The following is a 21,470-nucleotide window of genomic DNA, read 5'->3' as shown; positions in this document are numbered from 1 at the left end:
GGCAACCATTGCTTGTTTACATTTGAAACAGCAGACTAGTGGATTTGTTGCCAATATAGAGAAACTTATATTCACAACAACAAAGATAACGCCTTCATTTATTATTGCGAATTAAATCATGTTTAATCCTTTCTGGAATTTTTCAAGGAAATAAGTGTTTAAGATTTATTTCGTAATTTTTAATGTAGATATTTTGAGTTTTTATGTATTTTTGCCTTGTCGCGAAGTGAGAACTGAATTAATTGAATGAGAAATACTCAATGGTAAGTGAAAAACTGTTTCTTTTCTGCTTTGTTTGCTTAATTTCTTTTATACATCATTCTAGCTTTATTATAGTATTTGAATAGAACATGTGGCAACGATTAGATAATTCTATTCTTTAAATGGTGTAAATTTCTTCACTGCCTTTCATTCACTTCTGGCCTTAGTCGATACAGGCAAGCCGTTGCAGGCAAGTGCCCTCCATTGGAAAAATAAAATAAATAAAATATGTTCGTAGTTTCTCACCTTAAGTGCATTTTTGTAAGGTAATAATGATACAAAGGCTATACCATGTTAGTAAAAAAATGCTGTCCTTTTCCTAATTCATACTCATTTCTAGATGAGGTTCAGTTCCAATGTGTTAAGTAGCAAAAATATATAAGATTATTTTTAAAAACCAAAGGGCAATTTTCCAATTTCAATTTTAATTATAAAAGGCTTAATTTAGAAGTCAAACAACAAAAATCAGCGTTATATTTTCAAATTTTCCCAGGACTAGTTTCGATGGTTTTACCGAACCATCATCCTCAGCTGCAAAAGCGAAAATGAACGAGATAAGATATAATGATTAGATAATAATGGCTGGACCAGGGTAAATGAGAAAGAAATTTCAAGAATTCAGGAACTAACTGTATTTACATAATTTCTTTAACTGTAAAGTTGCACGTATTTTGCAGAAATTTAACTTTCGGGTCGTTTATTCTCCCATCAATAAAATGCAGAATTCCATACTCAAGAACCTCATTCCGGATATGGTGGTGGTGTATTTAATTATGGCAAAGCACACGAGGGCTATCTGCCTAAAGAGAGGGATGCCTTTCGTGGAGGACTTTCTAAGGGAAACTGGCTCGTATACACGTTACACATGGGGAAAACCACGAAAACGCCCATGCAGCCAGCCCGTTCGCGGGATTCGAACCTCAGACCGAACTACCAGTGTTCAGCGTCTTTACCGCTCGGCCGCTGTTGGGCCTCATTCCGGATATGAATTCCTGGGATACTTACAGGATTCCTTGCCAGTGTGGTTTAATTTACATTGGTCAAACACAGCCTTAAAATTTCGCTTTAAGGAACATGAGGCACATGTTAGAAAAAAGGAAATGCAGAAGTCTTCTGTTGCCCAACATTGTTGGTCCGAAAATCACACTTTCAATTTTTCTGCTGCCAAAATTATTTAAAAAAACATATTCCATTGATGAATTGGATTTCACACTCAAAAAACTCTTTCTGTTCTAGTTAACGATCCTAATTACAATCCATCTTTGTCTTCGGCCTTTAAAGAAATTATGTTTTAGTTCTGGTTTCATCCACAGATTATGAAAGTAGCTTGTCTCCTGTCCAGGCTTTCTTATCTAATCATTATATCTTATCTCGCTCATTTGCGCTTTGGCAGGTGAGGATGATTGTTCGGTAAAATCATCAAAACTAGTCTTGTGAAAATTTGAAAATATAATACCGCTGATTTTTGTGGTTTAATTTTAAACGAATATTTGTTCGGCGTGTTATTGTATCTTAATTACGAAAGGCAGATAACTTACCTCGAAGTATCTTATGCCAAACTGCAGGATAGGTTCTCCGTTATCAATGGGCACCTCCCATCGTATTTCATATCGGTCCGGATATTGTGAAATGGGGATTGTGTCTTTTTCTGCGATAATTGCCGGAGGCTCGGGAACAGTTTCTTCTGGCATAAGGTACTCCGTTTGCTTCCATGGACCTTCACCAACCACATTGCGAGCAGCGACGCTAAACTGATACTTAGTCCTTGGTTTCAAGTCACCGAGAATGTGCGGAGTATCTAGAAAAGGAAATAATAGCTGTATTAAAGGCGGCACAAATCTTAAATTACCACATATTTGTAACATATGCATTTTTGGTTGATGTAAGTCTGACAATTGAATCACGTGTTTGCACCTCGGTTCATTTACAGATGATTGAGAGAATTAACACCTATTGAATGGGAAAAGAACAGGTAAGGTTGGTATGGTTACCAAAGAGTATTTACAGATTTTATGCACTGGTTGCAAATGATGCCCTGCGAAGTTTCAGAGATCAGTTTAATTGCCGACAGAAGGTTTTTATAAGATGATCATAGTTACTTTCTGATTACATTAATGTAAAGAAAACTTACCTGCAGTCCACTCAACAGTAATTGCTGTGTTTTCAGGATCTCCAACTTTTTTATACCGCATTATGTAAGTAGTAATTGGCAACCCTCCATCGTTTCCTGGGCCCATAAAAACGAAAGTGATAGTTGTTGAGGTAACTTTATCAAAAACAATTTGTGTAACTTGTCCAGGAGTAGCTGAAACAGAAATGAATTCATTTAGGAATGTTGGACAATTACTTAAGGCAATGAGAAATAATAACATAAAACTGCGTCATTTGATTATCGCGACTTGAACTTCTGTTATTATTTGATATTATTCTGTTATTATTCTTCTTCTGAGATTAAATGAATATAAAATTTTTTCACATATGTTCACGAACTTCCTATTTTTCCTAATACATTTTAATTCCTCTTTCAATTTTTAAATTACTTTTCACGTACGCTGCGAAAAAAAAAGGGGGCGATTTTTTATCTCCCGTTCTATTGGGTTGATTGACGAAATTCAACTTGCGTTTTTCATGTTTCGAAAGCGCGATTTAGGATATATTAAATTTATATATAGCATCGATCTAACACAGCTATTTTGACACAAAATCGGAATTTTTCTGAAATGACATGCTAATTTTTTCCATATTTAAATTCTACGACTCAAATTATGCTAAATTGCCAAGTTTTGAATCGCACGAATAGTTTTTAAAAAATAAGCTCTCAAAATTTTAGCCCCGTTATTTTAACTGAATTTGATACATATTTATTAATATCTATTTTTTATTAAGCTTATTTGATTCTTCCTTTCACATTTCGAAATTTAGGTTCATTTTAAATAAAATTCTCCAATTTTTTACGATTTATTTTTAAAATATGTATTTTAAATAATTTTTATAATTTTTTCGAAAGCTTTTTTTATCATAACATATAATAATTTTACCATCAACTTAAAGTAGATGTGTTTCTAAGGATACCTGCAAAAAATTAATTATATTATTAAAATTCTTTATTCAAAATTTACATTTCGACGCGTTTCGAAGTTTGGCATATTCATTATAAGCGATAACAATGCCATATGTGGTTTATGCACTTTTAAAGTTATTTGAAAGTGTGAATGGCGAAATTTTTTCCCCTCGTGTACAATGGAAAAAATCTGATATGTATGGAATATTAAATTGGACGCATTTTTTCTTGCATTTCAAACTGTCTGGATAGAATTAAATCTAATTCCTCGATAGAGCAACCACAATTAAAATAAATGCGCTCTTTTAAAACTCACTATATTTTTTTTACCAAGGCGACGCTCTGGGGCTAAGTTCACTTAAGTGCGTTACAATTCATTCATTTTATAACTCAGAACGCACAAAGTTTATATCATCCGAAGAATTATCGAATCGTTGCCATATGTTCTATACAAATACTATAATAAACATAAAACGATGTATAAAAGAACAACCAAAAAAAAAAGTTTTTTTACAGACGATTCAGTATTTCTCATTCAATTAATTCAGTTCTTATTTCGAACCAAGGCAAAAATACATAAAACCTCAAAATATCCACATTAAAAATTACAAAGTAAATCTTAAACACTTATTTCTTCGAATAAATTCCAGAATGGGTTAAGCATGATTTAATTCGCAATAATAAATGAAGGCGTTATCTTTGTTGTAGTGAAGCTGTTTTTTCTAGAAAGGCAACAAATCCACTATTCTGCTAAGTTTCAAATGTAAACAAACATGGCCGCTATGGTAAAAATACTTAGGCTTACCCGCACTTGACAAACATCGCATGCAGATTTTAATTTGTTGCTTTTAAATTGTTGATGATTCCCCAAATATTGCATGCAGATTTACTAAAGGCATAAAAACCTTAACCGGAAGATAAGCACAACATAATTCAATCATTTTTCAAGAAAAAAATGCAGTTTACAAACACATAAGAATAAAGAAACTGAGATCACGGAGCCGAGTAACAGAGTGGATATATATATATATATATACCTTTGATGCGGCCGATTGCAACCAAAATAAGAGGTGCACATTTACATGTTATAGCAGTCCTACATACAAAATTTCAACGTTCTGAGGCTACTGGGTTTTTGAGTTATGCGAGATACGTACGTACGTACAGACGTCACGAAAAATTATCTTCAGTATTCATTTTAAAACAGTTTTATAATTTTTTTCGGGGAAAAAGAGTCCTTTATTCTGGCCTTACGTGCTGATGTCACGCAAAAACATCGTTAAATTACATTCGATAGCGGTCAAAATGGATATTCTCCTTCAAATATGATACCCGAAAATTTTTCGCCATTACGGTACTTTTTTTTTTTACTTCGTACAAGGTGGTAAAAAGGAAGGGAAAACAGGATGCTTTAATTCAGGAGTTTGCCAAGTGAATTATTCTTGACGAAAACTGAAATATGGAGGGTAAAAACGATATGCTATTTCAGTAAATGTCCGATTTTTATTCAAAATACCCATGTTAGACTAATGATATATATAAATCTAATACATATCGTAAGTTGCGCTTTTGAGACCCGAAAAACGAAATTTGAATTTCGTCAATTGGCCTAGTAGAACAAGAGAAATAGAACTGTTCCCCCCTTTTTTTTTCCTTCGCAGTGTACATTTTACTGCTTACTTTACCCAAAAAGTGATCATTCAAAATAATCCTAGTCAATCCAAACCAAAATTTTAACATGAAAATTTATAACCTTCCGTTTTGCGAAAGTGTTTTGCTTTTGGAATGAAAAAAAAGTTCATTTTTCAAACTTATATAAAGTAATTGGAAGGAAATTAACTCTCAGGACTGGATAATAAATATAACCGAGTCTATGATTTAGGCAACACTTCAGAAAAGCTTTTCTACTGAAAAAAAAAAGTCTGATTTCATATGATGTATACTCACTAGCTTCTTCCAAAATTATATCGACAGAGCTTTCGCCGAGAATATTGCGAGCTTCACAAGTGTATGTACCAAAGACTTCATACTGTGCTCTTTTTTCTGTCAACACCTGAAATATTCACAAAAGGTTATTATAAAAAGCAATCCACAAAAATTCCTGTGATGTATGCGTTATCGACAAAGCATGAAACGCCGGCATTCTATAGAATGCCTAGGCATTGTAATATAATGGCATTGTAATATAATTTTAGGCAAAGTATGAAATACGAAAATTATTACATACTTTCCCTAGGCATTGTATATAATACCTACGCATTCCATAGAGTAACAAATGCTATTCAGGCAAAATAATATGAAAAATAATAATAAATATGAATAAAAGATTACGATAAGGCTGTTATTTATCAGACATGCTTTGCTCACAAATACAAATGTTATTTTGAAAAATTAATGAAAGAGTGCCATTAAAAGAACTGTTCTTCAAATGTAAAAAAAAAAAAAAAAAAAAAAAAAAAATAGTGAAATGATCTTGATACAACATAATAATTTTGTATTTTCTATCTGACTGAGACTGGGAATCGCCAAGATCTACTTGACAACGGAAATTAAATTTAGAAACAATGCTCTTTTTAATAACTTTTTGTTTTTTTTTCTGGTAGGGCTCACAAAGGTTGTTCTACAGTCCAATATCATTACGGGTAACGTTTTCATATTTGGTTGAAAGCTCTTTCAACATTCTGTCACGTCGTCGTCCTTATCCAGTACTCAAATGAATTTTTATTTAGTACGGGAAAAAACTGAACATCGGTGACGTAACTAACGCCTTCTTTAACAGGATAAATGAATACAATTTTATTTTTCACAAACATCACATCCTATCCTTAATGACTTAAGGGCAGATAGGCCGAGTTTTTACTCAGACGCTAATGATTTACAGCTGTCACAGTATGTACAAGATACATAAGGGAACTATACATTGCTAGGACACCCACCTGAAACTAACCATTGAGAGACCAGATAAACTTGCTGCTAGTAACTCCACCCACGATGATGATGCCATATTGCAGTAAGTTTGCTGTTCATATGTTAAAGTATGTCGACAGAATATACTACAAATCAGCTCATCGAAAGTATTTCAGGTATTGTAATGCTCAACAAGCCGACCTATCCAAAATGTTTGAGTTATGACGTCTATGCAGCTTCTTAGCCATAACACTTCAAAAATAATTCTAGTAATATCTGAATGTAAGTCTTCCTAAAATCATTGTGGGTGGAGGCCATGCTTATCTGGATTGTTATTGGCCAAATTCAAGTAACATTGTCTTAACAATGTACCATTTGCTTATGTGCATCTGGAATAGGCGCTGTTAGCGATGTAATGCTAACGGAGTTAAAGAATTTTCTGACCATTCAGCATTATGCAGGGTCAGCATTTTGCCTCGCAATTCTGCCACCTCTAAATTCTGTTGCCTCACCGGCTGTGCAGCCTGAAGCGTGTTATGTTGTATCTCGAGCAAAGAAGCTTAGGTTTCTTGAATCAGAAACACATTCCTCTCATGTCATAATTAAATTATCTGCCAGATTTCTCATACTGACTTCGTTATTTCCGTTTATGTTCTGTGGGCTCAATGACATCAGATACACTGGTATGGAAAAATTAAGGACGAGACGGTTTTTTTTCAATATAACTTTGTACAAAAGCTTTTCAAATCAACACATTTAATACCGTAAGATTCCCAATACGTAAGGACATGAGTAATGCAAGCAACACTTACTAAAAGAGAAATCAGAGGGATAAAAAGAAGCTTTATTGAAAAAGTAGCATGGAGCGCAATGCGACTGAAGGCCGAAACATCCCTGTGATGGGTGTCCAGCAAGAAACATCCGGTCTTTAATAGGGAATATGATCTCCCATGACTGCTAGGCAGGTTTCACAGCGTCTGCCCATGCTGAGAATGAGGGTGTCAATGAGTTGTTGAGGCATTGCTGCCCATTCGTCTTGCAGCGCCAATCGAAGCTCCGGAATCGTTACTGGTGGTAAGGTACGAGCTGCCAAGCGTCTGCCTAGAAAATCCCATACATGCTCGATGGGATTGAGATCCGGAGATCGTGCCGTCCAATCCATACGTTCAATATCCTCACTCTTTAAGAGCTGTTCGGCAGCTACTGTGCGATGACATGGTGCATTGTCGTCCATGAAAAGGAACTGCGGATCCATAGCGCCTCTAAAAAGACGCACATATGGGAGAAGAATCTCGTTACAATAACGGGTCCCGTTGACTGAACCTGCGTCGAAGATGTGAAGGTCTGTACGACTACCAAGCATGATTCCTCCCCAAACGAGAACACCGCTACCTCCATACCTGTCCCTTTCAATGATGTTCGAGGGATGATTGCGGCTTCCCCGCTCTCTCCAGATGAGTATGCGATGAGAATCGCTACTCAGACTGAATCTGCTCTCATCTGTAAAGAGTACTCGTCCCCATTCATTGTCTCTCCAATTCCGGTGTTCCCGGCACCACAGAGAACGCCTTCTCCGATGGGCAGGCGTTAGAGGTACACACCGTACAGGGCGTCGTGCAAACAGACCACCACCGCGCAGTCTTCTGGCCACGGTAAAACGCGATATCGGTCGTCCAGTCGCCTGTGTCGTGTGTCTAGCGATTTCTTCCGCTGTCTGCCGCCTGTTTCTTCTGGCCTGTAAGGCAATATACCGGTCATCTGCGGGTGTGGTTCCACGTGGACGACCACTACTAAACCCCCGGATAGCTGTTCCTGTAGTTTGAAATTGTCTCTCCAAAGTCGTGAAACGATGCTGTGAGCAATTCCGAACTCTGCAGCCACACTTGTCACACTGCGGCCTTCCTCCAACTTCCCAATGATTCGACCTCGGGTAAAAGCATCCAGATGTCGTCTAACAGATTGATTATTCGCCATTTCTCGCTGAGGCAGCAACTCGGTGTGATTTTAACTGCTATACGGCGTGCAATCTCTTTGCCAGAAATACTGATCTTACACCGACAACATGCTTTATACTACTCAGACACTCCCCCATTACGTCTACCTGCATATCTGAGCATGTGCTACCGTACATCACCTTACTTAATCTCCTGATTGGTCTTTCTGTCCACTCTGCCTCTTCGTTCAGCTGATATGCTAATTTTTCGACTTCGTCCTTAATTTTTGCACACCAGTGTAGTTCAACCCATCTGACCACCTGCCTGTGACAGATACTAAAAAGACATTTACTTTCAAGAATGTCAGAGGTGATGGAACAAGCGTATATTTGTTCTAATGGATGTTATTTCAAAGTTGATTACGCAGTAATTTTCTGATTTCAAACATACGTTCTGGAAATTTTTTTCAATTAGAAGCATGTACGTTATAGTTTTGGTGAGAGCATTTAACTACTTTTGGGATAAAAATACGTAATAATCAAATTAAAATGGAGAGTTTAGGGGCTTTCTGTATTTCTGTACTCAGTATCATGTTAGTTTTTCACAATATTCAGTTGTGTACTTATGTATGGATATCCTGTCTGCAAGTACTACGAAAGAAAATGTAGATGCATTGTTCAATTAATTTGTAAAACAACTCCAGTTTAAGTTTGCGCATAGAACTAAATTATGTAGGAATTTGTTATCTTAGTGATAACAGGTACACAATATTTTAAATATTTTTACATAAGAGTCAGGCACATGGAAAGTAATCTGCGTTAAAATACGTTAGGGCGCTAGGATTTTTTTTCAATCTTTTTTTTCTCTCTCTCTTTTTTTTTTTTTTTTTTTTTTTTTTTTTTTTTAAGTTTACTATGTCTAATAATTTAATAGGTTACATCTTTCCTTCATGCAGGACCAACGACTTTACAAAAGCCCCATAAATATATGACAGTTGTGCCAGGATTAGCATCTGCATGTAGACATATAGCAAGTCCAGAAAATCCACGGCAGTTAATTTTTCAGGCAGAGTCCTCCTTTCTTTACTTTATTTTCTTTACCTTACACAAGTTTCTGCCTATTCTAAAAGCGATTCTTAACAGTCTTTTGATTGCTTCTTTGCTTAATTTTAAGTAGTTCCTAACAGAATCCTTTCCCCGAACAACAACATCCAAGCTTAAATGTAGACTTTATGAGGCTCTTAGCCGTCTATTCGGCTGCGTTCCCGGAGGCATATTTTACAAGTGCACATCTGTGTAGCCACCGAGGGTGTGGCTTCTAGGATGGACCAATGGACATCCAGTAATATTTCTGTCATGTCACATGACCTTTCGCGTGCTTTAAGATTTAAGCAAAATGGTTGAAAATATTTTGCCATGCAATTTTCCGTACAAAATAATTAAAGCCTCGTCGATTTCTTCTGAAAATTTTCATTGCAAAGTTAGATCAAATATAAGCAAAAGAAGATTTCACTACCTGGTTGAAAGAATTTAAAATAAATGCAAACACATTTTGGATACTCCGCAAAAATATTCATGTGAAATATTACTTAATAAGTGGTAAATAAGATAAAGAAAGAAATATGTGATAAATATCTGAGCCCAAATACTTTCTTTACATACAACTATGCATATGAGAAAAATATTTACACCAATTATATATGTAAATAGAAGTCAGCACTTTTTATTGCAGTCTATATGAAAAATTAGCGTGATAAAAATCGCGAAAGTGAAATGTTAGCGATTAATTAAACTCATGAAACGAATGCTCTACGAAATTTTTTTCTACTACGCCATAAAATTTTTACCGCGAAACAAATGCAAATGAAAACGTAAACGACATACGCTCACATACATGAAGATTTAGCATCACAAGAGCAATAAAAGCTCATTGGTCCATTTTTGAAACCCCTCCCTCAGTGGCTACGGTGATGTGCACTTGTGAAATATGCTTCCCGGAGCAGAGTGGAGCAGAGAGTAAGTAGATGGTTTCTGCCAGGAAGATGGTGAGGTTAAAGGCCAGGTCTGTGGTCTTCCTTGGTGGAGCTCACTCGCTCAATAACTAACTCACCAGTTTTTTTTTTTTTTTTTTTTTTTCACAATTTCATCAAATTTCCCGAATAAGTGGAACGTTTCTTCATCGTTGAATATCTTCTTGGTGGCGAAATGTTTGTCCTCCAATGTTGACGCAAAAATCTAGTCGACGGGCGTCATCTTCCGGCTTTAATTGTTTCAGGAGCTACGCATGTTACAGTTTGAAATGCTTGACGCAAAATCTTCCACACAATTTTTTATGGCATTCTGAACATCTGGTCAATTGACAGGACGAAAACGTATGAAATGAGCTCGATTATCGTCTGGAAGTGTGTCGTGTCTCCAAAGGGGCACATACTGAATATTTGTAGAGGGTGTATAAACTTGGTGAGTTTGCGGTTCTTTTCATACATCTTTCATGCGCGTACATAAATACTTTTGAAAATATGTCCTTTTCCAAACAAATAAATCATTTATGCTAGTTCTGTATGTTAAATAAAAAATTTAATTTCTAAACCACACCTGACCTACTTTAATTCTTTCTAAAAATGCTTCATCACACTCAAGTTAAATAAATCACAATAAGAAAAAACATATTTCTTGAAAGATGCTCTTATATTCTATTTGGTTTACATTTCATATGGATTTGTAAAAGAAATTTTATAATGAAAATATTACACATAAAAAGAAACCGTCAACACAAAATGGTTCAGAAAGAAATTCTCGCACTGCTGCCATGGATTTCTGAACTATATAGTTGAAAAAATGAAAGGCTACTGACCAACAGACTGCTGTAAGAAACTCCTCCATAAAATTTGTATCTGTCATCTCCGTGCTCAACGGGCTCGTTTTGGAATTTCCACGTGATGGTAGCATTGGGATTCGCTTCAGCAATACAGGACAGATTGGCCGGATTGGCTGACCAGGCTTTCACTCTCGTTAAGGGCGTTAAACTCATGTCAGGTCGAACTGAAAAGCAAGAACATATGCTGTGTTAAACAATACCTTATTTCGATGAATATATAGATTCCTATAATCCCTTACTTTAAAACAGGCACTTCAAGGTCTTTACGACTCTCCCTCATTTTCATGCATGCTGTCACAGTACTTATTTTCTTCACCTCATTCGAGACTCCCAATTCAAACCCACTTTCATTCTGCGCTTTTCTCGAAGCGAAACACATTAAACGGAAATGAAGTGAAAAAAAAGCAATTGGAGAACTCGTCCATTTGTGCAGCTGTGGTTACCATGGTTACGATGCAAGCTAGGCGGAAAGATATGATCCTGAAGTGCCTATACTAAAGTAACCTGTTACAGCATTTTTTATCTATCTCGGGGAAAAAAAACTAGCAATTTCCAATCAGACTGTTCTTTCACAACAGTATGGACAATATATAGTCGATAATCATTTTTCGAGCGAATCTTCTTCACGAATCTTGAGTTTCTTATATTAGCGATCCACCCATTTTCGCTATTTTCGTATTCGCTGTTTCCGTTAACAACGTTAGTCTCTAACTGACGAAAGTACTTTAAATCCTAATTTTCGTTACTCTCAATATTCGTATAACGTTCTTTATTGTTAGGACCAGAGCAGTCGCTATAATGAGCATCAATTATATTTAAGGAAATACTGGGAATCTGAACAAATTAATAAGGAAGAAAAATTTTAAGAGTAGAATAATAAGAATTTTCATGCGAAAAATGGATCCAAAAGTTAAGCTACGTCATTAAAAAAAAAAAAAAAAAAAAAAAAAAAAAAAATAATTTTTTGGAAATGAAGGGGAAATAATTACAGACTAACGACAGTGACGTTCATAGTTTGTAAAACGACCGATTTCTGGAAACATGAACAACCTATTTCCTGAAACCATGAACCTGAAAACATGAACAACAAGTAACCTGTATTTCTTTAACTATTCGCTATCTGACCTTGGTTTCGGCCATTCAGTATTTCTTGTTTCGCTTCCCTTAAGGACTAATGAGAGAGTTATTTCAACGTGTTTTTTTTTTTTTTTTTTTTTTTTTTAAATTCTGCTAACTTCTTTTAACTACTATACAGCTATACCGAATTTTCATCTGGGTATTCCGTATATTACACACCTGATTTGAAATTTAATACTTTCTAAAAGGCAAATACGATTGTAATAGATTATAGCAGAGTACACGAAGGCTGCCTTACGAACAGGAGAGATGCCTTAATGGTGTTTTTTTTTAAGAGAAACTGGGCAATATATTTTTTTTTTTATTTGAACACAAACTTCCCGTGCACTACAAATGTACAACACGAGACACTAGCTTTACAAATCGGAAAAAACAACGAAAACTTTCATGCGGCTAGCTCATTCATTAGAATTTAAACCTAGCTCGAATTACCAGAGCTGAGCAGCTTTACTACCCGGCTTCTAAAAGGTAAAGGAATACAATGGTGATTTCCAGTTTTTAATCATGCGAAATAAAGTGCAATATAGACCGGTATCCTTGAGACTTCGGCCATTCCAGAAGTTTTTGCCTTTTATTAGATCTTCAGTTTAAATCTAGCAACATGATATTGCAGACATAGCAGCATTAAAACTTGGCGTTTATTGTTTACGTGAGATAGAAGAATGCTCACCCCTCAAACAGGGCTGGCGCCAAAGCCGGTGCAGCCTCACCAAGTGACCGAATTTAGGGCAGGAAAAATTTTAGAATTTAGAGAAGCACCCAGCAACAAAACTTAGGGCTGGCAAAACTTTTAGAATTTATGAGAGGAACATGTCACCAGAATTTAAGTGTGGCAAATTTTTTAAGATTTAAGAAGTACCGCAACAGAATTTTAACACCAGCAGAGCAGAAAACGTGATAGTGGGTGCCATCAATCTCCTAAACCTCAATTAGTCGGTAAGAAAAACTGCATTTACGGCACACCTGCTCTCTTTTATTGAGTATTAGCGGAAATACCCGATGCCAGTCTGATGAGATATGAAACCCACAAAATATATCGATACAAAAATAAGCTAATTCTCTCTCATTATACCAGCAAGAATGGTACGCAGTTTTTAATCAGTTTCGTCTTTCTAATCAAATGGTCGTAAAAGCTAAGTTCCATCCAATATTTCACCTATATTCAATTTTAGTCGATTCAATGTGGCAAAAAATGGATCATGATTGATCAGAAGTCAATAACGCTAACAAACACACAAACAGACATTCTTTATACGTAGATTTTGTAAAATTTACAATTTTTTAATTCAAAATCCATGATTTGAAAACAAGCACTAGCAAGACATTCTGGAATAAAGCATTTTTATGTCCAACGCGTGAGACTGTTGCCACTCGGAAAAATGAGTGCGAAAAATAACGCTTTCAGAGTTTTTAATTATTATTTCGGCTGGTTTAAGTCATACGAAAACAGGAATAGTAGAAATGGCTTTCCACGGATATTTGGAATCAGGAATAATGTATTTAATGTTTGGCAATGCCATTTTATTTCATCGTAAAATTAAAAAAAAAATTAACAAATTCTAGTATTTAAAAACGAGCAGTGGCAATAACTTTCGAAAATAAAGCAGATTTTCATCTCCAGCTTGCGAAACTGTTGCCATTTGGAAAAAGGAGGACGAAAATGATCGTTTCTCCGAGTTTTTAATATATCTGATTTTAGCTAATTTGTTTTCAGAAAAAAATTGGACGTCGACCTTTTCCAGGACTCGGAAAAGAATTGTAGAAAGTTTGGTGTCGATAGCTGTAGTAGTGACTGAGTTATTAGAGAACAAACACACAAACTTTCTTTATATACATAGATTATATTCTCTATCCCTAGATTTTGTAATGGGGGAATTTTATTTATTTATTGATTTATTTTCTGTTCATTCAGTGCTCCGGATTTCCAACTTTGTACTGTATAAAATATTGGAAGTTTAATGAAACTTAACAAATACGAAGCCAAAATGAAAAAACGGCGAAATGCAAATAACTTTACCAATGATTCCTTCATATTTGCATGTAATTTCGTGTTGAAATTATTATAAATTAATGCAGTGTATAGATGTTCTTTGAAGAGCAGTAACGAAAAAAACTTGCAAGAGGTTAAAGAAAAATGGAAATTTCTTAAGGTAATTCTCTTTATAATCAGAAAGAAAAGTTTAAAAACTCTTATTAAAAATGAATAAAAAGTAAACAAATAAATTTAAGACACAATAACACGCCGAATAAATACTAATTTCGAAGTCAAACAATTTTTTAAATATAACGCTGATTTTTGTTGTTTGACTGAAATTAGTAAATAAATTTAAGCTAAATGAAGAGTTGCTGACAATCATCTTATACTGGACTTCCAGAAGCGCCGGATTTTTGACTTTGTACCGTATAAAATGTTGTAAATTTAATGAAAATTCACAAATACGAGGCCAAAATGAAAAAAAATGGCGAAAGGAAAAAAACGTTATCGTTCATATTTTAATGTAATTAGGAGTTGAAATTATTATAAATTAATGCAGTGTACAGATAGATGTTCTTTGAACAGCAGTAACGAAAATAACTTGCAAGGGGTAAAAAAAAAATGGAAATTTCTTAAGATGATCCCCTTTATAATCAGAAAGAAAAGCTTAAAAATTCTTATTTAAAATAAATAAAAATGTAAACAAATAAATTTAAGCTAAAAGAAGAGTTGTTGATAATTATCTTACACTGGACTTCCAGATGTCCAACTTTCTCTGCATTTCCAGCTGCATTTGTAGCGCTGCAATAATACAAACCGTCATCTGATCGTTTCACATCGGAGATTCGAAGCCGAAGCACTTTATAGTCGTCGCCTTCTTCGATGTCTTCCAATTCCATGCGATCATTCTACCACAAAAAACAAAACAAAAAAAAAAAAAAAAATTATTTCTAACTGATGAAAAATTATTCGGCATAGCTTGTGCAAATGTGCCGCATATTCAAATGTGTATAAAAAATAAAATAAATGCCATTAATCCATTCCAGGTAAATGCCATGAATCTGTTCCAGATCCTCGGACGCATGCAAACGAACTTTCTTCCAGTTAAAAGGTAAAGGCTAAATAACTAATCCGTTCTCGTAAAAAATCCTATTGTTATAACACTGCATAATACTAAAACACTGTTAGGAACTGTGTATTTAGTTAGATATTTTGAGTAGAATTATAATTACAATTGCTTTATTTTCCTGTGCAATGCAACACGAGACATTTTAAGAGAAAGTTACGGCGAAAAGTTAAAAATAAAGGAGCACGTGCGTTTAACATTTAATAAATAGATATCTTGTAAGTTATATTTAAATCGAATAAATGTAATTGACCACTATATTAACTGTAACCGTAATTCTACTCTAATTTCTCTAACTAATTTCTCTAACTCTACTCTAATTTCTGGAAAGCAAAAGCTTTCCAGAAATCTCGAGAAGCACAAATTACTAGAATCTCACGCGACCGATTTAAAGATATAAAAATGCAAACAGAGAACATCTCATCTCAGCAGTTGTTTACTTAGCAGCTGTAATTTTTTGTTGATCGGATTAGCCTTCTCTGCGCTGTGGATTGTCTTCTATTTAATGTATAGCTTAAAGTATAGCTACTGATTGTATTGTATGATATTGTACAAATATCTCTCAGGAATATCCCAACGTTTTGTTGTATTTCTTGTGATAAGAATAAATGTTGTTAACTTTTTATCGGACTTATGCATTCAATCTGTTACGAACCCGTATGCATTCAACAATAGTAGAAGTTGAGTGAAATATATGGAGTACATTAAATGAACTCTGCAAGCGATACTGTACGTAATTTTTTTGCTATCCAGATCTAAAGCAATGCTTTCAATGTACTCCAAGCCAGGGGTTCTCAACCATTATAACTAGCGGAACCACTGTTTTAATTTTTACAAAACTGATTTCTTTTTCCGTTTATAAATTTCAAAAATGAATGAACATGTGTTCTTGCATCATTTAAAACCTTTTTGTAACTGGAAGCATATGCAAGCATGACCAACAGTTTTGAAAATAAAAGCCAGAAGAAAGAAACCTAAATGCTCACAGTGCAATAACATTAGAACTTAGATTTTTAATGCTGAATAAATTTTCTTTGCATATTTAGTGCTAAATAAAATTTTCTTTATATATTTTAGTGCTGAATAAAGTTTCCTTTGTGTAAGGCATTGTTAAATAAAATTAGCTTTGTATATTTTAATGATGAACAAATGTTTTTCGTTTATTCAGCGCTAAATAAAATTTTCTTTGTATATTTTAATGCTGAATAAAATTTTCATTTTATATTTTAGTGCTGAATAAATTTTCCTTGTATATTTCAGTGCTGAATATAATTTTTCTTGTATATTTCAGTGCTAAATATAATTTCCTTGTATATTTTAATGCCGAATATAATTTATTTGGTACATTTTAGGGCTGAATAAAATTTCCTTTGTATATTTTAATGCTGAATAAACTTAACTTTGTATATTTTAATGCTGAATAAAGTTTCTTCATTTATTTAGTGCTCAATAATTTTTCTGTATATTTTAATGCTGAATAAAATTTTCTTTTATATTTTAGTGCGGAATAAATTTTTCTTGCATATTTCACAACTGAATATAATTTTCCTTGTATGTTTTAGTGCTCAATAAAATTGTCTTTGTATATTATAATGCTTTTTTTCGTGCTTTTTCTTCAAGTGCTTGTGCATTTTAGTGCTGAATGTAATTTTTTGGCGCTTTTTCTTTAAGTGGTTGTGTATTTTAGAAAGAAATGTAATTTTCCTTGTATATACTAGGTCTGAATAAGATTTTCTTCGTATATTTTAGTGCTGAAGAAACTGTTCCTTTAATTTATTAATATGTAACATACACAGAATAAGAGGATGTTTTGGTAATACAGATAAATAAATACTCTACCTGTCCGCTTACAATAGGTTCCGAATTTTCTTTTCTAATAACTAAAGACGGCCTTGGTATACCTTCAGCTCTGCATTCCAAGATAGCGCTTTTTGTAGTTTCCGTTGTTTGATTATCGAATTGCACAACCCGTGGACGAACTGAAACAAAAGAAAACATTAACTGATTTTAGTTATGACAGTAACTGACAATGTTATGACAGACATTGGAAGTAATTAATGATATCTATTTATGTATATGTAAATTATATAATAAAATATTTATGTATATGTAACATAATTATATACACTACTTATGTATAACATACGCTATTCACGCGCTGACGTTTGAGGCAGAGTTGGGCAAAACCAGTGCAGTACAATTCCAAATATCCGAACTCCGACTATCCGAATCGTTGATTATTCGAATCGCTTTCAGAATTTCAGAATCAACTGAAGAGGAGAAGGAAAAGGAAGCTCAAGAAAAGGAAAGGGACGAGAGAGGAGAAGATGAGGATGACGTGCCACTTGAAGATTTAAGAAACATTCTTTCAAAAATTCCTAGGTGTTCAGAAGTTAGTGCTGAGGATACAGCAGAATGGATGGCGTGTAATTCGTCAGACCCTGAGTTTCAAATTCTAAAAGAGGATAAACTTATTGAAAGTGTGACAGAAGAAGATGACCTTAATGTCGAAGTCGAAGCAGACACGGGACCATCAGCTAGTGAAGGGTTTGCCGGCCTTGAAACTGCGTTGCAGTGGATGGAGCGTCAGCCCGAGTGTGACCACATGCAACTTTTCACTGTCAAGCGGATACGCGACTTGGCTGCCCGAAAACGGACGAAGACAGTTAAACCGCTTACTTTGACCAAGATGTTCAGCAAGCAATGACTTTCAGCAGCACTTGTAAGTACTGTACACTACGCTATATGACACGTACGTAAAAGTGTTGCCTTTTCATTTTAATTCATTAAAACCTCTTTTTGTTTAAAAATGGTTTTTTCTTCCATTTTCAACATACGGCATTTAATTAAAGTGTACGTAGACCCTTTCTTTGGGAAAAAAAAAAAAAAAATCCGTTTATCCGAATGGGGTCAGTTCTCAACTGATTCAAATAATTGGAGTTCTAGTGTACTTTATGAATCAGATCCGTTCTCTCACTGTGCTGAATTGGTTCTATTATACGCCGCAACACTAAGAGCAGAAACATTGATGAAAAGGATCGGAAACTGGGAGTGGACCAAGTACGGCGTGCGGTATCAAGTACGGTATACGGTACAAAAAGATTGAAAGAGCGGTGGAAGCGGGAGAACCGAATCAATCGAACCGCCACTCCCTGGACCGGTTTCTCTCAATTGTAGTTTTGAAATTCCTTAACCTCCTTGCTATACAGAACCAACAATAAAATTCTAGACTAAAAAAAATGTTAAAATAAAAATTAAACTAATTTTTCTTTCTCCTCTGAAATTCAAATCGAATATTCCTGGCAGCCTTCCACAAGAGTTCTCTGTCGCTAAGCTCTAAAGGAGCTACTGCTGTGTTTTATGGAATCACCGTTCGCTCATTCAGTAAAGTGAACTGGTTCTGTGAATCAGTTTAGAAGCGGATCGCCTATCCGGAGTTTGGGGTATTACGTCGGCATTTTCCAAGAAGCAGCATGAAAAAAAGGTCATTTTCACGCCTTTGTTTTCTTGGAGTATTTCGGGAAATAACGCAACATCCTGGTATAGTTCGACCGCCTCATCCGCGACCATGAGCGCAAACACGCATGCGCCATTCGGACCGAATTATTCTCAAAATAGGGTGGAAGGATGGGGACATTCTTTCCCACCAGCATAGCTCTTTCCGGAGATCTTTCACGTCGCAGCAAGTAATACCTCCCATTTTGGACGAGTCTGTGTGTTTTGGCAGAATGCCCACCAGGGCTGCGCTTGAGACGGTCGAACTATAATCTTCTCATCAAAAAAATACAAGACTAGATATATTGAAAACAGCCAGTTTAGAACATGGACAGTTACTTACATTACAATGAATCCTCGCCTGAATCTCCAACGAATTCGGATCTCTGATCAGGGAAAGGCCTCCGAAGAACCTTAACTTTTAAAGCAAATATACCTCTATATGCAGGGATATTAAAAAGCAACTTTGTATTCTGGGAGGATGATCAAACTGAAACATGCGGTTTGGGAGAAAAAATATGTAAAACATTTGCAACCCGAACGGCTGCATCTCGCCTTATTGAAACAGAACTTAAAGGACTTTCGAATTTTATTTCAAGCCTCACGGAAATTTTGGATGAGATAGATGAAAATGTAGTGTTACCAAAAATTAAACGCTTAAGACGTGGTCTTCAAACAGTAAAAGCTGAAAAGGAGGAAGTTGAAAAATGGTCTGTATTGCTGGTGTTAAAGTTTATTGCGGAAATGGTCTTCCAAGAATCAGTCCGAACTTATATTTGGCACTTAAGACTTTTCGGACAGTTTTTTTTATTATTTTAATGTCGGGCGCTTTATTTAATAGCTATTGTCCTTGCACCACTACAAGGTTCGGAAGCGGTGGCCACTGTTACCTCCTATGAAGGGACGGACCATGCCTTGTCCTGGATTTTAACTCGGACCCACTGCTATACCGAAGTCAGGGTCACTAACCACTACACTGGCTGGCGGGTCTAACAGTGCGTCTTTCAGCTGCTGCTTTCCTGGAAAGCTCAATTTCTTTTCAAGAAAGCTGAAGTTGATTAAAAGCTGTATTCGCTCAACAATGACCCATATGAGGGGCCTTAAGGAGATTTCTTCCCCAGACAAGACACAGTTATAAACGAGATACAGTGATTAAATCAGGACTCTTAGTTAATGATTTAACACACCGATTAAATCAGCACTTCTTTATAGCTATATCATTTCAAAAGGGATGAGTAGTTGGACACATAAAGGGAAACTTACTAATTATTTATTGTAAATGTTGAACGGATTCTCACATGGTTTGAAATCTCATTTTAAAGGGAAAATTTAGTAAAATCCCTTTAAATTTTTCAGTGACAGAGCACGGTTTCTTAAACATTTTCAGTCGCGACTCCCAGAATCTCATAATATTTACGAAAATTTTGTGGGGACCCCATAAGTATTGCGCAAATCCGAAAACACGCGTGAGTGAAACTGTCAATTTTTTCACTTGTGCTGTAATATACTATTGCAGTTTTAGATCATTAATTTCTAATTTTAAGACATAGAACAAAGTGAAAATTTTAAATAAGTAACGGACGAAATGACAGCGTCACGTGAAAGTGAACGTTTCTACTATAAAAAGAATGCGTCGAAACGTTTTCGTTTTTTTCTTTGTCTGTATTGCCTTATCTTTATCTATTTTCAGATACACTGTGTAAAAATATTTGGTAATTGTAAAATTATTGTACGAAATTAAATAAATATCAAAACTGCCAAAATTTTTGACGATACACAGTTTAAGAAACCCCGTAATAGAGGAATATACTCACCTTGCACTACCAGTGTCATGAAATCTTCATCTTCTCCGGCAGGATTTTCTACTCTGCACTTGTATTTTCCGCCTGCATTTCGTTCCACTTTGGATATAGTTAATCGTCCCTCCTCGACTCTGTATCCTTCGACAGCACTCAAGTCTCGGGATTCCTTAAAAAAGTGTTGATAATTCATGTTAGACTCGGACGCTGGAAGTTTACCTCAGTAAATTCACAATCACTCATCCAGGGGTAGGTAAGCCCGCATTTTGTCATTACTAGGTTGGATGTCGACGCGTTATGCGAACATTTCTCAACCACAACTTTCATTTTACTGTCATGTTACTATACATGCGTTTCCCGTAACTGGTGGTTTACTCTGGCCCGAAACATTTTGCAATAAGAAATATCTCTATTATTTATAATGAAAAATCAGCCGTTGTTTGTTCCTCGCACTGTAGAAAATGACGGCATTTAAATTCTGAACACACATTGTCTTCAACCCAAATATGTCCAACTCAAAGCCGAAATTTGAATTTATTTTATCTCCTTTCTTGTGCGAATTTAAGAAACTTTTGATTAAAAGCTGAGTGATTTGTGTTGCCACTTGGAAAAGCGTAAGATGTTCACGCTTTAAGTTTAATCAGGAAGCTCGGTGATATAAAAAGTATGTTGCCACTCAAAACACATATATGTCTTTCGAATTCAATCGACAAAATCGGACTTTTTCTGAAATGACATGCCAATTTTTTTTCCAATTTAGAGGAAATATGTTGCCACTGCCGGAATTAAAATATTTTCATCTTCCACGCGGAAGTGTGTTGTCGTTCAATAAAGCGTAAGCTACTTTTTTTTCTTCAAATTTTTCTGTTGTTAATGCACAAACTAAGCGACTTAAAAG

The 21,470-nt window shown here is 35.2% G+C and overlaps 1 protein-coding gene across 6 annotated transcripts in view; it reads right to left on the bottom strand.

Annotated features, from left to right (window-relative positions):
* LOC118195103 (fasciclin-2-like) overlaps positions 1-21,470 on the bottom strand; it is a 292,303-nt gene that overhangs the window by 20,851 nt on the left and 249,982 nt on the right. For all 6 annotated transcript variants that reach the window (XM_085814201.1, XM_085814204.1, XM_085814203.1 and 3 more), the window contains 7 exons: positions 20,588-20,741; positions 17,118-17,257; positions 14,901-15,060; positions 11,017-11,204; positions 5,270-5,375; positions 2,393-2,566; positions 1,800-2,059 (listed from right to left, as the gene is read on the bottom strand). In XM_085814201.1, the coding sequence (XP_085670327.1) occupies positions 1,800-2,059; positions 2,393-2,566; positions 5,270-5,375; positions 11,017-11,204; positions 14,901-15,060; positions 17,118-17,257; positions 20,588-20,741 (1,182 nt within the window). The remainder of the gene's footprint in view (positions 1-1,799; positions 2,060-2,392; positions 2,567-5,269; positions 5,376-11,016; positions 11,205-14,900; positions 15,061-17,117; positions 17,258-20,587; positions 20,742-21,470) is intronic.

Source organism: Stegodyphus dumicola, chromosome 3 (assembly GCF_044657685.1).
Source record: "Stegodyphus dumicola isolate Sdum_Otavi_A_Nest chromosome 3, ASM4465768v1".
In the NCBI taxonomy this organism is placed as follows: Eukaryota; Metazoa; Arthropoda; class Arachnida; order Araneae; family Eresidae; genus Stegodyphus; species Stegodyphus dumicola.
Note: the sequence above shows the minus strand (reverse complement) of the source record. Positions and strands in the feature narration are given on the sequence as shown.